Below are 27447 nucleotides of genomic sequence, written 5' to 3' on the forward strand. Positions count from 1 at the left end.
GTGAGCCCTTTTTTGCTCCGTGCTCATATATTGTGGGGCGTTCGGTTTGTTTAATGCCTCGATCGCCTGCCCTGTCGGGGTTTCCTCTTTGGTTTAGAAAGCCGGGATTTTCAAAGGAGGCTAAAAAAGTGAGTGCTCACATCATAAGAGATAAGGTATCTCCTGTGGAGATAAGCCCTTTGCATCTTACCTCGGATAGGTTTTGGGAGGATACAGCCTAAGTCCTCTCGCATTTTCGGGTCAGCAGAAATGCTTGTGCTAAAGGAGATGCCCTGGAGAGGGAGAGAAGAGGGAGCGATGCTGCACAGCCAGGTCAGACGGGGTAAGGGGCAGTGGAGGCAGGCCCTGGTGGGGAAGGACTGACCAGCGCCGCTGTGTTCCCCCCTCAAAGGCTGTTACTCGCCTTTTTTAATTTTATTTTTAAATCCCTGGACAAATTCAGGGCTGAAAAAGGGGGTCGGTTGCAGGTGCCTCAAGTGAAGCAACTGAAAGCGGGGGAAGGCAGAGCGGCCTGATGAATGCGCTGTTCCTCGGCTGCAAAAATAACAATAATCAGTTTTATATAAATCTCCTTTCCACAAAGAGACTTGAAACCACCAGCACCGTCCCCAAGGTGCAGGGGGGTACCCCGGTATGGGTAATGAGGGCAGTCACCTTCCATGAGATACGCTCGCGCCGTGACCTTCCGTTAGGTTTAATGCAACCTTTTTATTTATTTCCAATAACTCTCCAATCAGTCAGCACTCTGCCAGGTTTCCTCTAACCTCAGATCACAGTCTCATAACCGGTTTTGGGGCTTTTATGGGTCTCCGAGGTAGCCAGAGCCATTAAGCTCAGTGTTTTGATTTGATGAGAGACGTTTCAAGGGTCTCGGTGTCTCTCTCACCTTTGCCTAAACATTTCAGCCCTGTCTCTGTGCCGGGAATTGGGATTGCAGAGCCCAGCCCTGCTGTTCCTCAGCTCCCCCTCTGCCAGGCGGGAGTTTTAAGGCTTAGTATTAAAGGGGTGCAGAACTGGCACTGAAAATTTGCCTTTTTCTCCCCATTTTCACGGAGCAGGTTACATCTGGTTGATGCCAAACCCCTGATCGGAGCCTTTACCCAGTGGGGTGCTGGAGGTTGGGTTAAGGTCCGAATGTCGCCCTTGGGTCCTGAGCCCCCGAGCCAGCCTGGATTTGTAGCCAAGGACACATCTGATTAACCACATTTGGTGCTTTTTATAATAAACTCCTGATCTATAGCGTCCTGGATTTATCACTTAGTGGGTATCCGAGATGTAATAAGCAGCAACTTCTTTTTTGGACCTGGCATCCTTTATACAGCCCTGTCATTTTCTTATATTTCCAGAGGTGGGATACAGCTAACCCGATCAATACTGTATTTTATCTCCTTTTACCAATAATTTTTTTAATGATAGTGTGTTTCTCTCATCCCCCACCTTTGGATAAATAATTACAGCGAAGCAGTGCCGCATTCAGCACTTTTTAGAAAAGTCTGCAGAGGAAAAGCGATGAAGTCAGGAGAGGGGAAGGGCAGGAGTGTGCTGGGTTGCCCTCTCCCCTTGGCATCCCCATCACCGGCAGAAACGGGGGCGTGAAGCTGCTCCAAAAGCTGCGGCAAAGTGTGCCGTTACCGACCTGCCAGGGGTCACCGGAGCCCCCTGAACCCCGGTGGGACGGGGACCAGGACAGGCTGCCACCCCTGCCAGCGCCTTGCCAGCCATCCCGCATCCCCCGGGCTGGGCTGAAGATGGGTTGAAGGGACACGAAGGCAGGGGAAGCTGGGAGAGGTCAGACTTGGCCAGTCTAACCTGTAGGACACCAGACTGGGAGCTGGGAGAGCCCAGTTTTACCCCTGGGTCTTGTTTTAGTACTTCTGACTCTGCCCAAATACGTTTCCTCACCGGTCTCCTCCTCTCCAGGTTTTTTAGGATAAAAAACTCCAGGGTTGGGACCAAGGTCTCTGAAAATTATTTTTCCGGGTGACAGAACAGCCCCCCATCTTCCAGCCCGCTTTGTGCTCCCGAGCATTGCCCGCAGCCAAGGGGGCACCCCCAGGACTGGGGCTCTCCAAGGGCAGGGTGTTGGGGTGCCTGCTTGGTGGGGGGAGGGAGAATCAGCACAGCCCCTCTTTGGGGAGGGCAAACTGGGCTGGGGACTGGATGGGAGGGGAGGGGGGGGGGGCTGTCCCCACCTTGCCCCCAGCAAGGCCCGACCCTGCTGCTCTCTCCGGGGCTGGACCACGATGCTCTCGACTCCTGGCTTCAATCCTGGGCTTCTGCTGCTTCCTTGTGGCCAAGTCCCGGAACGACACGGTCCTTCCCCGCCTCCCTTCGCCCGCAGCCCCTTCCTCTCCCAACCCTGCCTGGGCACGGCAGCCCCCCAGCCCCCAGGAGACATCCCCCCTCCCCTCCCAGCATCCCCCCCCCAGCATCCCCTGGGTACCAGGTCCAGGGCTGCACCCTCTGCCTCCAGCTTGGGTTCCCCCAGCCCTGCAGTCGCAGGAGAGAAGTGTTTCACCCCTGTCCATCCCTGCACTGACCTTTGCCGGGTCCTTTATAAGTCAAAGTGGGATTTCTGTCTGGGAGCCCTTCCCGGAGACCATAAATATGCCAGAGAAGCTGATGGAAGCACTTGATTTTAGTCATATGTGTTTTTAAAGACTCAAAATGTAACCCCGATGTCAAGACGGGATCTCACAGGATATTTATGGTGTAAAGCTTTTTTTTCTTCCTTCCTTTTCTCCCTAATTTTAGTGTCATTGCTGCTCAGGATTAAACGTGGGCTTCCCCCTCTGTCTGACGCCCACAGCGATAACTTCCTTCTCTGCTCCCCAAAACTGGGTGTATTGTCCCGGACTGCCCTACCCCTGCAGCAGCCCTCGGGGCTGGCAGGTGTCTCCTTTCCCTGCAGAGACCCCGTGGTGGTGCCCAGCATGGACAAGGAGAAAGGGTGTCTGGGCAGGAGGAGCCCCGCTGGGGTCTGGGGTCCTGCCTGGAGCTGAGCAGAGGGGAAGGATTTCTTCACATGTCTCGCAATACTAATCCTGTTTATACATCGCCGGGTAATGCTTCATCCCCCCGGTGTGACACTGTTGATCCATGTTCACCTCGTGAACCTCCCTAACCCTCGGATCCGTTCCTCGGCTCGTGTCTGGAGGGAGAAGAGGATGGGACCAGCGAGGGCTGCAGCCAGCTGGGTCTGCCGGCGGGGCTCAGCATCCCCTGGGCGAACGGCTCTGCGGGGGGAGAGCGGTGCTGGGTCCCCCAGGCGCCCCGTATCAGCGGTGGGCTCTTCTCCACGGGGAGATGAGGGAGCACAGCACAGCCGGGGAGGGATGGGGAGCGGGTGACCCCCCGTCGCCCTCCTCCGCTTGCTCGCTCCGGGGCTGTAGGGTGAAAGCTGAAAGTTGAAGAGTACAAAACCATCAACCCCTGGCTCTCAGCTTGTGATGGGAAATGAAAATATTTGGATAAGCCGTGATACGGAGCTGCTGCTATTTACAAACCTTGATCCTGTGGCCTGCACATCAAAAGGCCTTCTTTTATAAAGCGCTCTCGGCTCTCCCGGCTCCGTTTTCAGGCTGTCAAGGGCATTATTTGATGTTCCTCTTTTGTTTGTTTACATTAATTAAGATGGGCAAATCCATCACTGTGACTTTCTCCCTCCGCAGCGGCGGGGGCGAGAGCGGCCGGGGCACACGCCTGCTGCAGGTGTTCGGCGGGTTTTGTGGGGCGGATGATAAAACACACATTTGTTCTCCAGGTCGTGTGGACAGACTGACATTTTCCCGATAAAAGCCCACCCCCAACCCCCCCCTCCCCCTCCCACCGCCCGAACATCCACCCCGCCCCACGGTGACAAATGATTTTCTTATCTGGAACAAGGAAAAGCAGTGGCCAAGTTTCATCTCCGCTTCCCGCCCGGATGCTGGGGGCAGCGGGGTGATGCCGCCGCGCTCGGCTCTGCCCGCCGTGCCGGGATGGCTGGAGATTTAAGGAGAGCGTGTAACCGGCTCGGTGCAGAGCCTCCGGTGTGTCCCCCGGCTCTGTGCGCCGTCGCTGTGCAAGAAACACTAAATTTCCTCCTTGTTTTGCCCCATTGCAGAGGAGTCCCCCACATTTGTTGCCTCCGGCATCCCCATCGCCTGGCGGCATGGCCGGCAGCCCCGCTTTGCCGAGCAGGGTTCGCCACGTCCCTGCTGCGGGGTCGTGCCTTGGCGGACCGCTTTGCCATCGCAAGGGCCCAAAATGGGGAAATAAATGGAACCCAAGGGCGGCCCCAGCTCCTGCTCTTGGCACGGTCGTGGCTGGGGAAGGCTGCGTGGCGCTGCGGCTCCCAGCCCTGTTTTGGGGGGGGTTTCCTCAGGTCCCCTGGCTGTGCGGCTCTGGGGCTGCCCCCGGTGTGGGCTGGAGGGGGACAGGGCTCAGTGGAGGGGCTGGAGGATGGAGCTGGGCTCACCGTGGCGGCAGAACGACTCACAGCATTGCTGAGCTGGACCGGGACGAGCCAAGGGGCGTACAAATTTCAGACAAATTAGCTGACGGATGAGAGACGCCGCGGTCTGATGAATGTTGCGCGGGGCGACTATCTCTTTCCAGTGATTCCTCTCGTGTCCTGCAGAAAGTTGTCCAAACCGGGGGGGAGGCTGCACAGGCTGCTGCATCCCCCAGCCCTCGGCGTGGCGATGCCCCGTTCCCCGTAGCGGCAAACACCCCTGCCCTTCCTGCGTGCGAGGCTTTACCGTTGCGATTCAGTGCGCCCTAAAAGTTTATCTCGCCCCCATCGTTTCCCAGCCCTTCCCGTTTCCCTTTCACGCACATCCTTAGCATTTTATTAAATACATCGGTTTTCTAGCAATGGGTTCGCAGGGATGGACCATGCCGACAGTTGGATTTTAGGCAGGGGACTCTGGAGCCCAAAGCCTTTCCCAGAGGAAGCAGCTTGCTCTTTTTTTTTTTGCTGGTTTGGTTTTCTTTTTTTGAAGGAGGTAACCGGCACTTCATTTATCTGCGGGTTTGTTATGACTCTGGGCTAACAGATACCACACTTAGCAAACTCTCACTCTTCGCTAATGGAAGATACTCGAATCTAATTACCCCGTATCACCCAACACCGCAGCCTGGAGCATCGTCCTCCCACGGCAGCGCAGGCAGAGCGCTCTTCCTCCCTTGGAGCGAGCCACGGCTCGTGGGGACGCTTCCTCATTTCCCAATTCCCGCATGGCTCCATGCCCAGCCGAGCCGGGCTCGCCGGAGGTGGGAGCCTGCGAGGACTCACAGACACCAGATTTGCTCGTGTCAGCCTCGCCTCGGGGTGCCAGACCCCGGAAAGAGCTGGGGAGCGGGGAAATGCAGAGAGGGGGGTTAAACCACAGCGGTCGGGAGGTGGAAGTTGCTGGAATATCGGTGCCGGGTTGGGAAAAATGAGGTGTGAAATCCCGGGTGACGCTGGCTGCGGCGAGCCCCGGCTCTTCGTTGGGCCGACACTTGCAGCTCGAGGAGGGTGAAGGCAGGTGATGCTTCATTTTGCACCCCAGCGTGGGGTTTGGGGGGGGTCTGGCTCATCCAGTGGCTCTGCCAGGGACCGGCTCCGGTGTGAGCGGTGCCGAGGGGCCTTGGCTGCGGGATGCTCCCCCCCGGGAAGCCAACCCTGCCCCGCTCTGGGTGCTGAGCCACCCCGAGCCTCGCCAGGTGCTGCGGGGTTTGCCGCAAGGCCCTCGAGGAGTGAGTTCAGGTGGGTGTACTTTAAAAACCCGAAGATATTTTCTTTAAAAATGAAGCCTTCAAGGGATTGTTAAGGCTCAAAAATAAAACGTACAACCCCCTGAAACTTGTCGCTTGCCAAAGTCTTTAGCAAGGCACCGGAGAGTCCCGTTAGTCCCAGGATTTCTGAAAGGTCCTAAACCAGACTGAACAACACAGAGGCTCAGAGATAATATTTTCTTTACTTTGACATACTGCAGCCGCTTGGTTCACATCCCCATGCAGAGATGAAATCTGGAAGGCCGAGAAAGGCAACCTCTGGTTTTGTTCAAAATTTAGGAGACAAGGCTTGGGAGGATGAGCTCTGCCAACTGGAAGGCTGTGATAACCAGAAACCTTAAACCCCATCCCATCGCTACTGACGATACTTCCTTTGTTCAATAAATCAGCTTTACATTAAATAGGATTTAAATTTTTTCCCTTCATATATCCATCAAGTTAAAAGTAAATTTATTTTGCCAATAAAACTCAAAACATTGCTTTTGTATATTTTTATTTGAATTTCAGTCTCAGGCCATGTAGTGTTTAACATGAGCTGTGAATAAAAGTTAATAATCACTTCCTAAAACCTGATCTTTCACCATTTCGTAACACAATACAAAATTTAAGTACCCAAATAAATGTTTGTTAAGCTACATAACGACCGAAATATTTTTGCATAGAAATAGTGTGCTCTGCTGGTTAGCCAAGAGAAACGTTAAATTTACCATAAAAGCAAACTTTATCAAGATGTTTTAATGGTTACCAGCTTCCCTTAAGAAAGCGAATAAAAAGTACAAATGCAAACCAACATTAAAATGGACGATTTCAATCAAGACGTCTCGCTCGATGATTTAAATCATGGCGAAAATTGACGATTTAAATCACTTTGAGTTAAATCAACCCACCCAGGGCTCTGGTTCCTGCATCTCTGCTGGGACCGCTGCCACCCAGAAAGCTTCTTTCATCACTTGGGCTCCTGCCCGCGGGAGCCCAAGGCTTTAAAAGGAAACATCTTTGTCCCAGACCAGCCCAAAGCAGGATCCTCTAATGAGCTCCAGACGCTCCCCATGCGCCCTTGCTCCGTGTCCTCCGGAGATGCACCGGGAGTGAAGAAGTTGAGTTAAGTCTTGGGAACGGCAAGGGGGACTTGGGGGCAGGAGTTGTTCCCATCACCTGCCTCCGGCTACGCGTCCCCGCCACAATTTGTGCTCAACGGGGAGAAAATGCCTATTTCTCCCCCTCGATTGGAGAAGAAAACCGAGGGAATTAGCCGAGAGGACTGCACATGGAGCCCAGGCTGGGCTGCTAACGTCGGTGGCTGACTTAGGGGTGGGAATCCAGTCCAGCTCCCAAAGCCCCACTCTCTGACTGAGACCAGGAGGCGCTCGGAAATTTCTGAAGCTCTTTCAATTCTGCAGAGTTTGCATCTTATTAAAAAATAAAAAATTAAAAAAAAACAACAAACCAAACACAAAAAAACTCGGACAAAACGCCAGAGCATCTGGGCAAAAGCTCTTTCTCAGGGAGGGGTTCCTCAGTCCTGACAGACCCAGCCCCAGGTCCTGGGATGGTGCAGAGGGAATGTGGTCGCGTCAGGCTCCCGCTCCATCTGTCTTGTGTCCCGCGTCAGGCCCCTGTGTGTGTTTAATCGTGGCTGTGGACAGACAAGACGCTAAAAACCAGCGTAAGGCACTTAGAACCGAACAAAAGGGTGTGGTGCAGAGCCTCTGTCAGCGCGGATCGCCTTGGCTGGGTCAAATCCGTGCAGAAATAATCCTGAGGTTAAGTGTGGTCTGAAATCCATTTGGCGCCTCTGGAGATCATCTCTCCCACCTGGTGGTGGCTCCCGAAGGTGTCCCCGTCCCCATCTCCCCTCGGGTGCACTCCCGTTGTGCGAAGCAAAGGGGGTCCTGGCCTGCTCAGACTGGCGGCGATGCATCCGAAAAGGCAAAAAAGGGAAAAAGCCCCAAACCCGCCACTTTCTGCAGATCCCCACGGGATCTGTGTGGAAGGGAGCCAGAGCAGGACAGCACCGTGTCCCAAGGGGCCGGGGAGACCCCAAGGTGCTGGGCCCAGGAGAAGGAGCCGTCAAATGCCGGCTTGTGTTTCAGCGAGGGTTTGCCGGCGGTTTTGTTTTTTACTAAACAATATATCTGTATCCAGATTGGCAGTTGCTCTAGCACATTCATTTTGTAGAAAGGCATCCCTAAATGGGAAGAGAATAATTTATACTGACATAAAGCACCTTTATTTGGATATAACTATCTACATTAAGGAGGTTGGATTGCTCTCACCGTATCTGTATGGCGTAGTTGAAGCTCTATTACTCGTATATAAGCTATTCCTGGCTCTGCTCCTGATTTATTTGACTGGCAGAGCTAGGCTGGGTGTGTCTAGATTCATGTTGTGTTGATACCAGAAAATCAACGTTTCTTTCGTAATCTAAGGTATGTGATGTAAATCAAGAGGGCTCCAGGGAAGGCAGGGGCATTTTATCAGCGTAAAATGAGAGGAGAAGTGAGCCCAAGGGGAGGATTTACCAGAGAACGTGCTTTTATCATTTTACGACCTGTTGATTTTACTTTTCTAACAATTACTCAGAAGTAGGAAGCAAGGAAAAAATAGACCTGAGCCTAGATGAAAGGGAAGTGGGAGAACCAGGCTACTCATCTGAAATGTAAGAGTTTAATGAATACGGGAAGGGCGGCTTCCTCCCACTCGCTGCTCCGAGCCCTGGCGAGGACCTTCCTTATCGTTGCAGGAGTCGCACAGACGAGGCAGGGATTTCCAGCCCCAGATTTGGACCTTTAAACCACGCCAGGGAGCTCGGGGATTTGGTTGGCCTCTTGGTTTCATTGGCTGCAGTCCCACCCCACAGCCATCGCACCCATCAGCAAATGGTGGTTGGGCGGGGGGGGGGGTGTCTGTGCCCGTGGGGCCACCACGGTGCTTCCCATCCCCGAGGGACGTCACCAGTGTGGTAGCGGCGGGGGGGGAGCTTCTGCCGAGGAACCCACCACCGAGGTGCCTCCACTCGCTTTTGCGATGAGACAAACCAGGGGCTAAATTGCAAACAGCCGTTAGGACTAATTACCTGCAAAATTTGGTTTTAAAGAGTGATGCTGGGTTTGAATGACGGAATAATGATCCCACTTAGCGCTTCGGTGGGGTTTTAGGGGTGGGAAGCACTGTGCAAATAGCAGCTAATGATGCATCAGCGGCCAGGTAAAGTTGGACTGCCTGCTTTCCAGAGAAATGCTGCCAAGAGCTTGGTTAGACGTGCCTAAAATAAGTCAATTCGATTTCCCAAGACTTCTTAGCTTAGAGTCATAGAATCACAGAAGAGTTTGGGTGGGAAGGGACCTTTAGAGACCATCTAGTCCAACTCCCAGCGGTGAGCAGGGACGTCTTCCGTGAGATCAAGCTGCTCAGAGCCTCGTCCAGCCTGACCTGGAGTGTTTCCAGGGATGGGGCATCTACTGTGTCTCTGGACAACCACCTCTCTGGGCAAGCTTCTTAGCTTGCTGTGGACACGAAAGCAAGACTAAAACCAACCACCGTGGCTCAGCTCCCCAAGGCACCCCTCGTTGGGTGCCCCCCCGGCCCCCAGCGCATCCCTGCTGGGCAGGATCGGGCAGGGACAGGCAGGAATGCCCCTGGCAGGCAGGCTCAGGAGGGGGTTCAAGCTGTTCTGCTGCCCAATCTGGGTGCACAGACGCAAACCCATGACTCAGAACTTGATGGCCATCAGTCACCTGCCTGTCCCCGCCGGCTGCCTGCTCCTGCCTCCGCAGCCCGTTGCCTGCCCCGCTTTTACCCCAGGTCTCTCTTAAAATCTCTCTCTGCCATCTCCAGTGCTCGGGACTGAGTATTTGGCTGTGGAAGAGGCTTCTTGCAGGGATGGTACCAGACTGGCTAGTGCCTGGGAGAAATAAATCCGTTTGTAATTAGGGAATAACTCCCATCAGTTTTCTTGGGGTGACCACGTCGGGTGCTGAATACTCTGAATTCAGGAGGAGGCAGCAGAACGGCTCTGCCTGACCTGGTATTCAGTGACTAGGGAGAACGTGGCAGCGTGTTAGCATCAGGGTTAGAGGGACAGAAAAATACCCGCAGGGGAAGGCCCAGGGTGAGGCAGCTCGCTTGTGCTCTCACCGTGCCCGCGCGGCGGCTGTGCTTCTCTGAGGTCTGCAGACGCATCCCCAGCATCTGGGGTGGCTGCAGCTTCCAGTGCTTGCCGTGGGGTCTGTGATCCCTCTTTATCCCACAAGCTGGGCGTCTTCCCGAGGCGGCAACAGGCCGAGGTACGCCGAGACCTCTTGGCTGGTTTTGTTCTTTCTCTGCGATTCGCTCGCTCCTGTCTTACCCCTTCCATGAGCAGCCTTGTGGACCTCTTCTTTATATCTCTTTACTGGACTTGCACCAGTTTTGGTTTGCGTGAGGCCAGGAACGACGAACACAGCAAGTCTGGGCTGCAGATTTCCTCGTGTCCCTCCCGCTCCCCTCCCAGGTGGATGCTGGCTGCCAGCATCCCTCTTCTCCACCCCCTCCCGTTCATTTTATACACAAATTGGGGTCTCAGGGGAAAGTTGTTCTTCATGTGAAACACAGCTCTACAGTTACAGGAGAGAAACCAAGTAACAATGAAAACCCTCGGGGAAATCATTTAATATTTCCAGCCTTCTCACACGGGTTCTTGGCACTTGGGTCTGCAGAGGGGAAAAACTGATTTATGCCGTCAGTCGTTAGACAATGTGGAGGTGAGGTCAGGCACGGGCATTCCTCATCTCTTCCCCGGCGCTCAGAGATCCCCTGGGCAAGGTGGAATCAAAGCATTTCAAATGGTAGAGGTCATGAGAGTGACACTGTAAGAGGTAAAAGAGCACAGCCTCCTGCCTCCTACAGAATGGCTGACACCTATATATCTTCATATTGCCATTGTTTCCGCTTGAAAAATTGCATGTCGTTTGTTTTACTTTTTCCTAACCCTCCTCTCTCCTTAAATCCTCTCGATTTTCCGCAGTGATCTATAGGAATCATTTGTGTCAAGGCTGACGATTATGTGGTACAGAATTTTTATAGGAATCAAAGGCCTAAGCTGCAAGATGGGCTTTAGCCAACAGGTGTCTGGTCTTTTTGCAGCTTTGCCGAGACCTTGTAAATTAAAATCACGTCTGCCCTTTGGGAATTTTCCTGCATTGATTTGTGGCTGCAGTGAGGGGCTCGGGTCAAGCAGCTCTTGGGCATGGTGTCACGGTGCTGGTGGGGAGGTACAGCAGGATGCCGAAACATGAGGCGGCCCCTCCAAGCCAATATCCCCCCTCGGAGCCCAAGCAGATGTCCCAAATGCTGCTGTGGGCACCGAGAGTTTGTGTTCGCTGCTTGGGGCCTTTCTTCCTGGCGTTCCCCATCTCGGGTTGTCTCTCTGGTTCCCTTCGTCCTCATCATTTGTTCCTGGCAGGAAAGTTCATGGATGAAAGATGTGGAGGGACAGCGGTCTTGGAGGACACAGGAGGGTCCAGGCACATTGTACTTGGTGTCTGCTGGAGGTGCCACCGCTTTGTGACACCTCTGCAGAGCGGCTTACCCTTCCAGGTGCCCATTTGGGGAGAAAGGTCAAGGGGGATTTCTGGGGCTGGACCCAAACCACCGTGCTCCCCTCTGGACTGACCTCCTACCACAGCACAGGGTGGACATGGCGATGGTCCAAAACCCCAGAGATAATTCAAGACGGTGAAGTATTTCCAGTGGGAAGCTCCTCGGTAGGGAATTCTGTTGGGAATTAGGAGAAATGGATGTTGCAGATCCCGTTAGCTCCGCAAGTGGGTGTCTAATGGAGCCAGGGGACGGCCGAGCAGCCTTCCTTCTGGCAGCAGGAGCAAAGGTTTCTGAGCTGCACCTGCATCGACAACCACCGATGCCTTCGCTCGGGGAGCAGCGGGGAGGAGGAAGGGTCCAGCTTGAGCACGCAGCAGCTCCGAGGTCCCCCCAAATCCACATCCCATCCCCACTCTCCCCCTGATTTTCTTTTCGCTCACCCTGAGGGAGAGGAAAATCATCTCTAAACCCCCCCGGAATGTGCAACGAGGGGACACGTGTGGCACGGGTCATCATAGGGCTCGTCCCTTTGCTCGTGCAGCTGCGGTGGGGTCCCGGCTCGAGGCTCGAGCTCCCGGGCGCTGCCTCCCTGCGGGTGCTGGGACATGGGGGAAGCGGGTCTCATTTGCGCACTGCGGGAAAACCACGTTTTCCTTCAAGTCCTCGTTGGCAGCGCTGCCATAACGAACCCCTCAGCGCAGTTAACGGATCAGATCTGCAGCTCCCGTTGAAGCCGGCGGTATTTTGATGCAAAGATCTCGGGACTGAGGCGGTAGTTAACAGCTGGATGGTGGTGCCTGTTACTGCATCCCGACGGCTCCCATCCCTGAAAGCCCCCCCCCGGGACCCCTCCTGAAACCCGCTACGGGGGCAAAGGGGGGCGGGGAGAGACGGTCCCACGCAGGGACCAGCCAGCCTCGCCAGCCTCCCTCGCGCCGGGGAGGGGGTTCGCTAAGGCTTCAGATGTCAGGCTTAGGTTTCCAAGGCGGTGGCGTAACATCAGTGAGAAGCAAATATTTGGCCAAGTGCGCCCTGAGGTAAGCTGGTGTCCGGTGTAACCGCACAGCGTGCCCATATGTTATTACTTATCCATCAGCCTCCTTGAGTAACGACGTACAGGGCCAGGGCGAGGGTTGGCTTTTGTTAAAGCATATATTTCAGCAGCGTTTAAATAAACTCATCGAGCTGCACGTCTCGTGAACTTTCCTATTCCATCTGTCTGCACCGAGCCACCCGTGGAAGGAAATGGATGAGGCCTTCAAACCTTCGCCAGTCCCCGGAAAATGAGCCAGTCCAGTTAACAATAAATGGTGGCCGCTTGGAGCACACATGAGCGGTCTAGTGAAGAAGAAAAGAAAGTTGAGCTTAATGAAGTCCCTGCGCCTGTGTCCCTGCGCGTGGACAGGAAAGGACGGGTGGTTTATAACTGTTTATTGGAGTTAATGGTAATAAATTCCTCACTTGTGATGCATTAACTTTAATGTTTTCATTACGTGATGATTTAGGTTTTCCCTTTTCACGTTGTAAATCATGTTGTCCCGGTAGCACAGCAGGTCGAATGTCTGACATAATGTTATGTTTGGGGGAGAGAAATAACAGGGGAATGAGTTACACAGATTATATATTTATATATTTCATACATTACGCCCTTTTTTTTTTTTAGAGGACTTTAAAAAATTGCGTCCTGGGGAGGCTGGTGGACGGACAGACCCATCTGAGCAGGGATTTGCGAGATGTGGCTGCGAAGGGCCGGTTTCCATAGCAACTCCCCAAATCCACTTGGTGCTGAAGGGTTTTTTTTTTTTCCCCTCCCTCTTTGCTGAGTGTGAGCCCTTGGCTAATGAGCTGTGCAAATAGATATTGAGATTTAGTGGTTTTTATTTTGCAATTATAGACTTAGTGATTTGGAAGGAAACTTTTGGGCCAAAGGCTCTGCCTCCTCTTCGAATTCGCTTTTCTTTTCTTCCTTTGGCAAAGTTGGTTTAACTTCAAACTTGCTGTTACATTTTCCAGACAGAGTAAAAAAAAACCCACCAATAAAAGTTGGAGGGTTTTTTCCACCCTCTTGGGCTAAATCCCAGCCCAATCTACAGTCAACCCCGTTGACTGTCTCTTCTCTTGTTTGCTTATCAATCATAAAAACCACAGTCATGGACTCCTCTGAAAAAACAACAGTGAATCCAACACTAACTCAGCACCTAACAAAGGTCCGTCTGTACGTCCCCCGTTTGTTTGTGTTCGGTCATTAATTGCGGTCCAACGAGGACATTAGGGGTAATGCCGTTAATTAGGCACCCTTCAAACCCAGGTGAGAATTGTGGTTTTCTTGAGCGACTTCCATGGATTTTGTGTTCGCTCCTGACTGTCAGCACTTGTCAAAAGCCTCCGCCGTTGCCTGGGACCAGTTAATCTTGGTTTCTGCCTTCAATACTGGTCTGTACTGGCTGCTACAAGAGAGCATTTAGCAATTCCTCCGCCTGTCCCAAAGGAAGCTCTGGGTTTGGCTGCAGTTCTTGGATGGGCTCTTTGGGTTTGGATGCTTTGTAGCATCCAAGGGCTCCTAAGCCTGAGGACAACCGAACACAGAGATATTTCACTTGATAATTTCCCCTCGATGATTTGTGGCCATTGATTTTCAACTGCCTCCTGCTTGCTGACTAGCTTTCAATCTAGGTAGTTATCCTGGGGTGGATGCCTACGCCCTGAATTTTGCTTACTAGCCTCTTCTGAAAAGTCAAGCTGAAGCCCGAATAAATCTTCTCTGCCATGCTTTGCCTTTTCTTCATCTCCTTTCTTATTTTCCTGCTCAAAAAAATGCAATAAAATTAGTCTGGCACAAGATCTATTTCATGTGATCCACGTTGGCAATTGTTTAGTTCTCCATTTTCTTTGAAACAGTTGCTCATTTCGTTCCCATCGTTACAAACGATCCCCAGCCATGTCCAAGGCGCCGAAAGTTTAGGTGACATTCCTGAGGTGCGGAGGCAAACGTCTCCAAGGGACACAGAGGGCCTGGGGGCCACCGAGGAGATGGGCCGTGACCTGGAGCAGGGGGACAAGGAAGGAGGGACTGGGGGGTCCACACCGGTGGACGGTGGCTCTCCTCCTGCGATGGCCTTTCTCCTCCTGCTCCGTTTGGCCGGGACATCAGTCTGTGCCCATTGCTGGCTTCTCCGCCGGGCTGCAGCATCCCCGCGGCGCTGAAAAGCTCCTGCCCAGCTGTGCCCAGCGTATCCAGCCTCCATCAGCCAGAGCCTGGAGCCAAGGGGACAAGCTCACTCCTGTCCTCCCGCAGGGGCTGGACCGTGGGGCAGATCCTGCTGATACCTTGGATGAAGGGTACCCGGGAAGAGGGTTTGGGGGGGATCTGGACCTGCGTGGATCGTGATGTGAGGAAGGAGAGACACTTTGAAGATCCTCTTGATCCTGCAAAAAGCTGACAGTTTAAATACAGGCATCGTTATTCTCCCATCAGGGACCGAAAGGAGCTTGGCTTACGAACGGCTCCTTATTTTTGCGTGTATGAAACTTGTGTTTGAACAGACCCACCAACGCCGCTCGGCGGGGGCCGTTAGTGCCATTAGCCCCAGCACCCACATCCTGGACCCGTTTGCTGCGGCAGACCTTGGTGGTGGGTGGGATTTCCAAAAGCTTTCAGCCTTTCCCGAGCCCGTCTCGCTTTGAAGGCGGCGGGAGGGGTTGTTTGTCTCTTTCGGATTGTTTTTTTTCTCATTAGCTTCAATGGAAAAAGAGCGCAGCCACCACGGAGGGCTTTGGGAAATCACAGCCGATTGTGCTCTGGTTTGAAATGCAGTTGGGTGTTCCCTGCGAAGTCCCCAGGAGCAGAATCTGCTCTTGGCACGTTGGAGCCTGGTGAACAAGCTGGAGGATGGGGAATTAGCTGTAACCGTCGTGCCTCCGTGCTCCATCCCTTTGAACAGCCGGTTGATGTGACAGCGTGGGCACAGACACAGCCCCCGGGCATGTTTGGCTGCAGCTACTGTGACATTTTGTGCAGCTGGTGTGCATGACTCAGAGACCAAAGGGGCGAGAGCTGAAATCCAGAGGTCCTTGAGGACGTGGCAGGGACGGGGTGGAACGGTCACAGCGCTCGGCAGCCAGACTCCTTAGAAACTTTGCCCAAAAGATGCTGTTTGGTCAGCAATGCCAGAGGCTCGGCTGGTGTCCTGGGTTCAGCCCGGTGTAGGAGTGAAGCCTTCGGCATCCTTCAGCAGCGTCTGAGAGGTGCAAATCACAGTAAAGGTTGAGGTGCAATAAAGAGGGGAAGGGAAAGAGCTGGTGTCTGCTCCTGCATCCACAGGTGTGGGTTTTTGGAGCCGGTTTTCTCCCACTCCCGGAATGCCACAGCTTTGTATCCTCTGCAGAAAAGTGGCCTCCAGGATTACGGCACAGAGCTATTCCCAGCGCCGCCAATACGCAGCCCTTCCATGGGAGGCTCTGGATGGAGCGATGTGGGTCGTCGACTGGGAAAGTCATCTGCGGGAAAAACCCTGGGGATGAGCAGCTCCCTTGGGAGCCAGGCTTGAGAGGCTGCGGAGGGTGGAAGAGAGGGGGTTTGAGGCGCTGGTGGCACTGGGAGGTGTCTGGGGAAGGTGGGGGGGCGCATCAGGCTCAGCCGTGGAGCACACCCTGCTGGTACCAGCCGTCTGCTGGGCAAAGGGTGGGCTGGGGGCAATGCCAGGGTGGAAGGGACCACTAAGACCATCCAAACACAGCCACAGCGCTGCCACGCCGTGCCGGGAGCCACTGGAGAGGGGCCGTGTGTCTGGGAGAGCACAGATGTGTCTCTCACGGATGAATTTAAGGCTTTTTTTTTCTCTGATTTTTATAAATGGTGAATGGCCGTTAGTGGTTGGAAACAGATGACCAGGCGGCGCGTTGGCTTTTCCATTGCTTGGACTCCTGGAAGATGTGGTGAGCTGTGGTTTACCTGCCAGCTGTGTGGTCCCGGGGCAGAGGCATCTGGCAGAGGTTGCCTGGGCAAATAAACCCTCTGCCCGTAGAAACCAGAGAGCTTGCTGGGGCTGGGCTCCCTCTAGCCACTCTGGATCTTCTAGGTGTTCATTAGGATGGTTTAAAGGACTAAAAAGCCCCAGGGACCGTCTTTGCAGGTTAATTTAGCTATTTGCTGCTAGCAAAAGCCATCTGGATTGTTGTTAGGGGCTGGGGACATGGGGAGGGATGGGGACACCCCACATAGCCCCAGCCCCGCCTGCAGCCAGGCAGAGCCGCGAGCACAGCGTCCCCTCCGCTCACCCACCTCGCACAGATTTAATCTTCTCAGCTCTGCGTTAGCAGGGCTGCATTAGAGAGGCTGCGTGCAGCACACAGGTTACAGCTGCCAGCTTCGTGTCATATTCTGTAAAACTTAAAATTTCCAGAGCCCCGTGCAATCGAATCAGCCCTTGCAACCCCTCCTTAATTGTATCAGTTTATCTGAGCAGCCGCCGAGTATTTAAGAAGAAGGGAGTCTCCTTTCATTCTGATTTTCCTGGTGGGAAACTGAGGCACGGTGTCTCTTGCAGAGTGGGAGAGATTTGGGCTCCTGATGGTGTTTCAGAGGCGATGCCCTAGAGGTGCCCCAGCCCCAGGGAGCTGCCAGCCCAGAGGATCCTGGGACCCAGGGCCACAAATTACCTGAAACTTGGGATCTGCTTACATGGCAAGTTGATCTCACATAGGGCAAAGCACAACTGAGAAAGCGGTAGCTACCCCAGGGGTCCTGCAAGCACCGAGAAATGATGGGAGAAGAGAGAAGATGCAGGACTGGAAGAGGCGGTCGCTGGCTCCCATCACATCTGTGCTGCTTCCCCACTTCGGTTGCTCTTCGGGGTGTCTAAAAGGCCCTTGCACAGCCCCCAAATCTCTGTGGGCAACTGAGGAAAGAGCAGAAAGCACAGCTTGAGGAGGATCAGGATGGCCGGACTCATCCCTGCCTCGGCTCAAGCAACAGCCTCATCCTGCACACCGGCGATTTCTGCAGCCAGTTTTCTTGGGGGAACGGGGGCAGAGGGAAGCCCCATGCTGATAATGTACTGGAAGTAAATGAAATTAAATAAGCGAAGCAGCACTCGCAGCTCCTGCCTTCCCCCCTGGGTAATTCAATTCGAGCGCTCGCACTGATGGGATCTCGCCGGGGCTGCCTCTGTCACCCCGCTGGGGCCTGGATTCTTAACGTCTAAATAAAAGTTTCACTCAAGCATTTTTTATGCTCCTGCCAGCGGGATCAGCGAGCTGGCGTTGGGCACATTAATGTAATATTCATACTCGCAGGGTCCCCCCGTGCACCCGGCAGCACCGTCCCATTTTCATATTTATAAATGTCCCATAAAATGACATTCAGATTTGCATTAACGAAAAGGGTCAGGGTGTGGATTCGAGAAGACAATGCGCCTTTTTACGAGGCAGATGCTCAGCATCGCTAGAGAAAAACCTGAGCACGTTTGTGCCGGGCAGGCGCCTTCACCTGTGCACGGAGGAGGGATGCCACGTTGGTGTCCCGGGAGGTGGCAGCGCAGGGGACATTGTGGTCCCTGCTCACAGCTACTCTGCCCACCCGTCTGGGGCTGACGGGCTGCCCGCTGCAAAGCCCCATCCCCAAATTTAAGAGGGTGGCGAGTGCTGTTAGGGACTGAGGGAGTGCAGGGTCCCATCTCCAAGGGTGTCCAGCGCACGGGGAGGGTGCAGGAACTCCTGGGGGTGTTATTCCGCACATCTCCCACGTTGGGAAAAAGCTGGTGCTGGCCAGTCTGAACCCTGCAAGAGAATTTCGGTCCTTTTCAGCATCCTTGTTTATTTTCATTATAAGAAAAACAGTAAACCCGATGTTCAGCTCTATTTGCAGGAAGGTCTCGATTTCCCCTCAGCTCCCCGACCGCTTGTGCGGTGAGTTGCTTGTGCTGAAGGTGAAACCCTGCTCCTTTCCATCCTCGTTGAAGCTGCCGTGGTGCATTTCTCCGGAGCAGAGTCAGAATTGAGCTCGTACTGGAGAGAAATGAGTCCTCTCCGTGCGGGAAGGGGCTGTCCGTATCCTCCAGGCACCGCAGAGGTGCAAGCCCACAGCACCCCGGGCTTCCTTTAATCCAAATCACCTCGGACAGCTTTGCCCAAACCAAGGATTTGGGCTGTGAAGGATCCAGTTTCCAGCCAGCAGGGCAGACAGACGTAGGGGATCCTTCCCACCAACCCAAACTTTGTGTGTCTTTGTCGTCCCGAGACCCACTTGCAGAGGATTTATAGCGAGCTCAGAGTCTGCAGCCTATAAAACACAAAAATGAAAATAGCCCGTGAATGAGGGAGGTGATGGGGGGGGATGGATTTGGCCGAGAGTTGGATGTTAGTGAGACACGCCAAGAAAACAGGAGAATCTCCTGTGACCTGGGATTCTGGGAAATTATTCATACTGAAAAGGCTGCCAAGGCTGAGCACTGGGGAGGCGATTAGTGACATTTAGTAATTTTTTATTATGTTTTAGTACAAGGTATGATGGCAGGAGATGGGCAAGAGAGGAGGGGAAGATCTTCTCAGCAGCAATCCATGGCTTGGGGACGTCCTGGCCCTGATGGTTTTGGGGATGAGACGTGGCCATCACCTTGTGTATTGAGTGGCAGAGCCCCTCCACGGCCGCAGGGTCCGGTCGCCAGCCTGGAGTGAGGTGCCATGGTCTGAGTTAGACCAGACATCGGACAAGGGGATCCTGTTTTCCAAGTCCATAAACCTGGCCAGGTCCTGCCTGCTGCCAAAGCCTCCCAGAGAGCCTTGGCTGGGGGCGAAGGGCTGAGCATCAGCCCCTCAGAGGAGCACCAGCCTCAGCCTGCTGAAGGTGGGTCTCTGTAGCTATGTGAATTTGGTCCTGGTTTCCTTGAGGACCTCTGGGAGCCTGCAGCCAGGATTGGGAATAGCTGGTGAGATCGTGATAGACCATGATTTTCACCTCCAGCCACTGGTCTGCCTTCCCAGGCTGCTTCTGCAGAGAAAGGGGCTGAAAACATTGCGCTGAGGGGCTGTGGGGATGGGAAATCCCAACGCTTTCCTCTGCTTTGCTCTCTGTAGGACTGGAGGAGATCACACCGAGGTCTGTGCAAGATACAGGGAACGTTTTGAAGCAAGGATATCTGGAGAAGAGGTCCCGAGGTAAGGCTTGACTAGTACATCGTAAGATAAGCTTTGGGGATGTCACCTCAGAATTACCAAGAATGCAAATTTTCAGCTGAAGAACAAACAGGAAAATGCATCTTTTCTGCAGATTTATCTGTAGGCACATGCAGAACCTTTCAGGCTTTTCTTAGGCACCACACAGACAGGGAGGGCACAGCCTGTATTTATTCTCTTTTGCAGATCATCAAACTGCCCAAAGATTAAAACCCAGAAATTGAATTAAGCAGCAGCCCAGTCCTCTAAGGCAAGATGTGCCCTTCTAACGAGCAATACCTAATGAGGATAAAATCCCGGTGAAGACAAGGTAGTTCGTAGCATCACACACATTAGCAAGTTGAGATAAGGACTGTGAGTCAGCCTCAGGTTTATCTTGATTTTACTGACTCTTGTGAAAGCTACAAATTATTTCCTCATCACTCAGATTTTATCTTGATTTATTTACTGTATGACAGGTGGTATGAGGCAAGAACAGCCCTTTTTTCCTCATGGCCGTCAGCTGAGCTGTATAACCGGCCCTGTGCATGTTTTAGCTTGCTCCAATTACAGAGTAAAAGACATTTGCTTAAACTTCCATTAGGGAGGTTTAACCCAAAGCTGTGTTTCCTCCCATTTAGCAGGACTAGGGGTCATAGAAGCTCGGCTCGGCTGAGCCAAGCCTGCCTGGATTGCTGGGGAAGGCTTGCAGGGCTCCAGCCTGGTAGGACAGGTTGGCTTTCCCTTACTTGGTTGTGGTTTTGTAGCTAAATTTGCTTGCCTCAATTTTGTGCCAGAAATCCCCAGGGTTTTGTTAGGACAAAAAAATCTTCTTTCCCCTAGATATTCATCTGAAGCATACAGTGAAAGAACAGAAATGAGTAATTTTTTTTACCCTTTTGCTGTCCTTTTCTCCCTAGAGCACAGCTTTTTTGGGTCAGAGTGGCAGAAGCGGTGGTGTGTCCTCAACAGGAAGACCTTCTACTACTATGCTAATGAGAAAAGTAAGTGGTGAGACATCGGCCTCTGGTCCCCAACCTGTGGGTGGTGGCTGAGGGCTGGAAAAGAGAAGGGGAGAGCCCTCGCTGAAGGATAGGCTGATACCTGACAAGAGAAAAGCGTGTACCATGGGAAGGCTGTTATTCCCTACGAAGGCATAACACGCAGGTTCGAGAAAGGCAGATCTCGGCTTGCTTCCCCCTACCCCCAAACACCTTTATAGGGGTGGAACAAGAGAAAAGAGACACAGGAACAGAGCTGTGTGTAAATAAAATGGTGTACTGAGTTTTCCATTAGCCATCAGCTGGGCTTCAACCCCCTAAGAGACAGTATATAATCCATGTGTCAGTGTATATAAATATTTTGCAGTCACGCTCCATCAGGTACATATAAACAGACAGCTAATATCTCCAACAGAGTTTGGCATGATTAGATATATGGCCTTCCTCTGTTCCACCCATCCAGCAATACGGCAGGAAAACATCTGAACAAATACACCCGTACATCCTTGGTTTCCAGCCACCAGTCTGCAGCTAGGACAGGAGCAAACCCCAGTGGGTCGTGGGGATGAAGTTGGGTCTTTGTCCTTCTTCTACATCCTTTGTCTGAGCATCTCCGAGGACGTTTTGTCTCCAAACAAGCTTCCCAACTCCTCTCACCCTGGCGGGGGTACGAGCTGCTAGCAGAAGGAGGTGTTGAAGCCAAGGGTTGATATTCGGTTGTTTTTTTGCGAGGGACGAGCGGTTGTGAGCTTCCCAACGGTCTCCAGAAGACAACAGAGTAAAGCAAACCTGTTATCGATGGGCTGAAATCCTTATGTAGGGCTTGACCTCACCCCTGGAAGTTTCTTAAGGATCTGCAAATCAAAAGAAAAAAAAAAAAAAAGGTTCAGAGCAACCGCCTCAATCGTACCCCCACCCTTCCTCGAGAAGATTCACAAGGAAATAATGAGCTGGCGCAAATAAAGCCGCCTCAGATGGCTGCAGTGAGTTCCCTCTCTCCATCCTGGCTGACACCGGCCACGCATGTGCGTCGGCAAGATCCGTAGGCCAATTCTCAAAGGCCCCACTAAGCGTTTCTTCCTGTACACCAGCCCGTTAATGCCTTACCAGCAGAATAATCATCGGTCTCATATTTCCCCAAGTACACAGTGGTCTCTGCTTCATTACAACCAGCTCATCTCCTGCAGCCCTCTGACCCCGACAACCTTGCGCTGGCGGTTCGCAATCCCTTGAGGCTCGAAAGGGCATCCTCTTTGCTGTGTCTTTATGAAGATTTTATAATATTCCCTTTGGATTTCGTGGGGGTGGACAGGCTTAGACTGAAGGGGTGGGTTTTTTCTGGCTGTTTCCCAGTGACATGGGGTGTACCTCAGTTTCCACAGACATCTGCACCACCCAGAGGAACCGTGAGCTTGCGAAAAAGATGCAAACTCCAGATTTAGCATCTTTCTCTTCTTTCAGGCAAGCAACCTAAAGGCAACTTCTCCATCGAGCACTATAGTGCCCGGCTGGCTTTTCACCTGCGCAAAGACGCTCGAAAAAGATGCTGTTTCGAGTTAACCTGCCCTGGCAAACGCACCTACGAGGTAGGAACTGCGGGAAGAAACGGACCTTCTGCGCTGGTTTGTAGCCAAAAAAGCACCCGGTCCCAGGTCTGGGGTGCAGGCTGGAGCTGCAGGGTTGGGGAGGCTGTGAATCTCCAGCCCCCGCGGTAAAACAAGCCAAGCAGCACCGCAGAAGGTGCCGATGCTTCTCCTTCTTGGCAGGTCATCTCAGCGTGGGCTTTCCCTTGGCACAAGAGTGATCCTGGGCTCTCTTTGCGCTTGTGGGGCGCAAGGGTTAAGGGAGAAGCAGCAGAGGATTGGGGTTTGGAAAGGCCATTTTTAAACACGCAACTCAGAGCGAGGTTAAATTTAAACTTTTGGCTTGTTGAGCGTCCAGAGGGGAGGGTAAAAACCGGGGTAAGGGAAAACCTGGCCCAGTCTGCAAAGTGCGTGTGAGAGTCTTCCTGAGCTTCAGGGAGATTTTGGATGTAGAGCCTTGGTTCAGAGTCAGTGTAGTCTGTTCAGTGGGGATTGTGGTTTTCATCTGAATTATTTTAATGAATTAGGCTTGACAGCCTTCCTCTGGGATAGTCTAGCTTTGTTCCGCTTCTGTTTCCCTGTTTGGAATAGGGAGATAAAGAAGTGACATGGCTTCCCCAAAGTCACGGGGTAGAGAATGGCAGATCCAGGATCTCCATCCCCTGTTCTACCTGCAGACCTTTTTCCTCTTCCTACACATGAGAACCAGCACAGTAACAGGTGAACCTCTCTCCAGTTCACAGCCCCAAGCCCAGCAGAGGCTGAAGACTGGGTGGATCAGATCCAGTTCCTCCTAAAGGGTGAGTCTGGCAGCTTGGCCCAAGCCAACGTGCCCTGTTTTTTTTGGGCAGATCCTGGCAGCACCTTCCCACCCAGCCTGGGCTGCTCCCTCCAGCAGTGGGTGGGCTTGTGCTCATTGCCAGGACCTTGCTGGGGTCCCAGCATCTCCTCTTAGCTGAAGAGAGGATCCAGGGCTTTGCTTTTTCGAGCAGGTGGTTAAAAAGAAGTGGTTGTTTGGAGCCCACAGGCATTTGGGTTCAACTCGAGAGCTTTTGGCTGCTTTTAGAGGATCACACAAAGGCCACAAGTGTCACCAAGTAGGACAAGGAAAGGGTGGGAATCGCTCCTTACTGCCAAGGTTGCAGATCTGCTGTTCTGTCCTTGGCTGATGAAGGATGGGGTTTGGCTCCACTGGAGTTGCTCCAGTTTGAGACCAGCAATACTGAGACAAGACTCCAGCGCTGCGTGTGGAAACCCTCTGGGAACCAGAGGCAGCTGCCCAGGAATGGGGTCAGTTCCTTGAGACACTTGTTGAATTTGGCTTTGTCCTCTGGCATTTGCCACCCTTTCGTGGGCTTTTCCTTTGGTTTAGCCTATTCTCAGCTTCCGTTTTCTTTACACCAGGTGCTCATGGGCCAAGCAAGGGGACAGTTCACTCCCTACAAGGTCCATAGTGAGCCCAAAGTACAGTGGCACAGGCTTTGCTACTTGATTTCAACTCACCGAACGTACCAGCATCCAGCTGGTACAATGATTTGCTCTTTTTCACCATGCTTTTGCTCTCTCCTGCCAGACCTGAGCTCCCTCACTATCCCATATGATGATGAAGAGGACGAAGAAGAGCCCTACAATGACGTGGACAGCTCCGACTCTGTCAACACAGCATCCCACAATACCACCCTGAATCAGGATGAGCCACATGTTGAGATGGAAGAGGATGACATCTACGAGGTTTTGCCAGGTGAGCAACCAAAACCTGAGCCATCCCCTAGCCTTAGCCCTGCAAACATGGGAGGAGACCTTGGCCACACAACACGTTGACGGGAATGAACGTCTCTGGCTCTGCTGAGGTTAATGGACCCATAAGTCAAAGATTTGACCACATTTCCTTGTTCAGGCTGGTTGATGGACCACAAGAGCAAACGCTTTCTGTTCTGGAGGAGGGTTTGTGAGTGCAGGTGAGGCAGCTTTTAGAGGTCATGCGCCGTTCAGCTCAGATAATATTAAGTTTGCCGAGAGTGGAATCTCTGGGCTGTGTTACCTGGAAAATGAGAGTTTAGATGATGAAAATGCTCCCTTCTGGGCATGCAGTCAGGGCTGTAACACAATTACTGGCCTTCCAAGAGATGATAAAATAACTGCATTAAAGACTAGGGCTTCTTCACTAACGGTGCACGTGGCCTGGAGGTAGCAGGGCAGCGGCTGCTGGCTAAAGGAGCCAGGAGCCATCTTCCTGGCACAGAACCAAAGAGCCTGCGAGGGTGACACGGTCTGCAACGTTTCTTACCTTTATAGCAGCAACCGTGGTGTGACATGCCCCGGGGCTTGGCCATCAGGTCACCCGCGCCTTCTGCAAACCCGTGTGCTGTCCTGCCTCTGCGCTGAGGTTGGGGTCACCCAGCTCTGCTCCCCAACCCCGAGAGCGGGGTCCCTTGGTGGCTGTGTTCGGAGATGCAAAATAGGTCCTCGTTTCTTCTTATTTATTTCAGAACTTTATATTTGGAGTGATTAAAAAAAATATATTAAATGCACCAGAAAGTTTTATGGCACCCCAGATCTTTGTCTTGTTATTGCTGCCAAAGGAAATGTCTGCTCAGCGGTTTGCAAGTGGCATCCAGACAGCTGCCGGGAGCAGAGCTGGGGCTCCGGGGCTGCCTGAGCAAAGCCTCAGCCTCTCTCCGTCTCTCATCTTTCCTTCACGACCTTCCCTTCCTCCGTTGACATCCTCAGCTCGTTGGGGAGCAGCTTTCTCTTCCTCCGGGTGTACCTACGGCGATCGCTGAGCTCAGCAGGAGCCTCAGCGTGGTGGCCCCCGGGGCTGGTGTGTGCGAGGCGCTGATGGTCTGTCAGGCCGAGGGCTTCCAGCATCCCCGGCTGCTTTGGCAGCTGTGCCCGACGCCTCGCTGCCAGCGCCGACTACAGAGCAGAGAGGAGACGTGAGGGTCGTTCCACACGCGGCTAAGGGCAGCGCTGGTAGGAGCTGGTTTAAGGACAGACCCCACCGTTGCTCCTTCTCCAGGGTGGAGAACATCTCCAAAGAGCTGGAGCCGACCTGCCAGCCAGGTTCACCCTTGGTCCCCGTGGGTGTTGCTCTCCTGCTCTCACGCACAGATGGGACTGGGGCTGCAGAGCATCACGGCAGAGGAGGGAACATCCCAGCCAAACCTTTCCTTTAATCACGAGCTTTTACCAGGCTCTCTGTCCTGCCCATCTCAGCTTCTTAAAAGCTCGCTAAGAGGTTCCTAAGGCAGCCCCGAGGGTTGTGCCTCAGGCTCCTCGCCAGCCCAAAGCCCGCAAGCGGCAGGATGGAAACCTCTTGCTTTTAGCAGGGATTTTGCTGTATCCTTCGGCCCCAGCGCGTGGGCATCCTGGGTGCTTCGCTGCCACGCAGGGGCTGCTGCCCCCGGGGTTTGGCCAAGCCTCCCGTACCCAGCATGAGCCGGGGCGCAGGCAGGAGCTGGGGGGCAGCTGCCTCTGCCCACGTCGCCTCTGCTGCCCGGCCGTCGAGCATCCCGCCTGCAGCCCGTGGCTGGGGGGACGCCGACACGCAGGGACACCGTGCAAGGCGCCGGCAGCGGGAAGCAAAGCCACAGCTCTCCCCTCTCACCCCCTTCAGACCCCAGTTCCTGCCAGTTTGAACGTAGGTGGTGGTGGTGGTGGCACGTTTCCGTAGAGACAGACGTCCAACGTGGGAGTGGTGAGAAACCAGTTGCAGGGCTTGGGGGCAGGTAGGAGAGGTCTGCTGTGTCCTGAGCTCGTCCTCGCCGGCCCTTTACACCCCTGGGACACCCTCCCAGCAAGTGCAGGGAAAGTCTCCATCCAGGCTGGGGTCTCCTCTGGGCCTGGCTGCCTCCCTGGTGTCCTGAGAGAAAATAGAGAAAGAAGGAGAGGGGAAAAACGAAAGGGGGGGGGAGAGATGAAGAGATAATTTCCTCAGCAAGTCATCGTCGTTAATGAAGTTTTACAAAAACAGATACAACCAAGGAAAAATAAAATTTCACAGGTGATAAATTTTTCCAATTTCCCTGGCAGAATTCGATAGGATTGTTAAATTAAGAGTGAAGGTGTCTGTTAGGAAGCAACGAGCAGTGATGGGTAATTTTATAGAGTGGAAAATTGAATCAAATTGCTACATTAAAACACAGCTCCTCTGAGAATCTGCCCAACGCCCAGGCTGCTCCGGCACAGCAGTGGGGTGCATGGCCTGCCGGCTCCCCAGCCATGCCTGGGGCTGGGGGCTGCTGTGGGGCTCTGGACCCCGGGCGTGGGTGCCCAGGGCTGCCCGTGGGGTGGTAAAGGCATTTTCCCGAGGGTGGTGTGGCTGAGGCTGTGATGCTCGTGCACAGGGAGGCAGCATAGGGGGAAGCAGCACGGCCCCCAGGAGATACATTTTTCAGCGTTTCCCTTTGATTCCTCACTATAAAACCCAGATATCGGCTGAGATCAAACAGCCGGGCCCTGGGAAGGCAGAGCATCGCTTCCAGACTTGCCTCGGAAGAGCACCTGGTTGCAACAGGCTGCAGGGCTGCGGTGCGGGGCAGGGGCGGGGGGACGACCTGTCGCAGCCCCGCGGGGCCCGTTGGTGAATTGCACGGCTCAAAACCTGCGAGGACCGTGCCCGGGGCCGTGGTGCAGGCAGGGCTCTGCAGCCCCCCGGGCTTAGCGCCTTCACCGTGGCCGCCCCAAGGCGTCCGCAGCCGTGCGGCGAGCGGGGAGAGGCTGCGGCTGGCCCCGCTGCAGGAGAAGACGGGGTGCAGGAGAGGATGGGGCGCAGGAGGGCGAGAGGAGCTTGGCTGCTGTCAGCCAAGGGGAAGCCACGCCAACCAGCTGCCTCCCCGCCACGGTTTCCTGAGAAAAATCCCATGCGAGTTTCCTCCCTTCCTTCCCCAAAGGCTCCGTCCATCACAGCCCAGCACCCTCCAAGAGCTGTGGCCAGCCCTGAGCGGGGACTGGGAACTGCCTGGGGTTTTCCTCCCAGCACCTTTTGCGAAAGGCACAGGGTGGGTGGTCAGCAGGGCAGAGGCTTTGAAAAGAAAGGGAAACTGAGGCACAGAGGACCGAGACACAGGAGAGCCAAGCTTAACTGATGTCTCAGGCGGGCGATGCAAACAGGGAGGGGGTCCCTGGCTTTGATTTCTGGTTAGAACACACCCCATTCCATCAAATATATATCCAAAAAATACGGTCCAAGGTGGGAGACAGGAGAGGGGGCTGCTCCGGAAAGCCTCCCCAGCCCCTGCCTGGCAGCTCATGTGGCTCCTGGAGAGCGAGGACGTGGCGGAGCGGCAGCTCTCCGTGGGGTGAGGACTCCAGAGCTGCCTGAGCTCGTTAGGGGCTGTAAATGAGACTCCTCGTTAGCTGTGCCAGCA

At 53.7% G+C, this 27447-nt stretch overlaps 1 protein-coding gene across 1 annotated transcript in view; it reads left to right on the forward strand.

The window, feature by feature from the left end:
* Window positions 1-27447, forward strand: part of SKAP1 (src kinase associated phosphoprotein 1) — a 155657-nt gene that overhangs the window by 107412 nt on the left and 20798 nt on the right. Inside the window, exons 5-9 of the mRNA XM_086478049.1 lie at window positions 19417-19497; window positions 20415-20498; window positions 21957-22081; window positions 22815-22878; window positions 23652-23819. Coding sequence (XP_086334175.1) covers window positions 19417-19497; window positions 20415-20498; window positions 21957-22081; window positions 22815-22878; window positions 23652-23819 — 522 coding nt within the window. The remainder of the gene's footprint in view (window positions 1-19416; window positions 19498-20414; window positions 20499-21956; window positions 22082-22814; window positions 22879-23651; window positions 23820-27447) is intronic.

This window comes from Leptosomus discolor, chromosome 25, assembly GCF_034619465.1.
Source record: "Leptosomus discolor isolate bLepDis1 chromosome 25, bLepDis1.hap2, whole genome shotgun sequence".
In the NCBI taxonomy this organism is placed as follows: domain Eukaryota; kingdom Metazoa; phylum Chordata; class Aves; order Leptosomiformes; family Leptosomidae; genus Leptosomus; species Leptosomus discolor.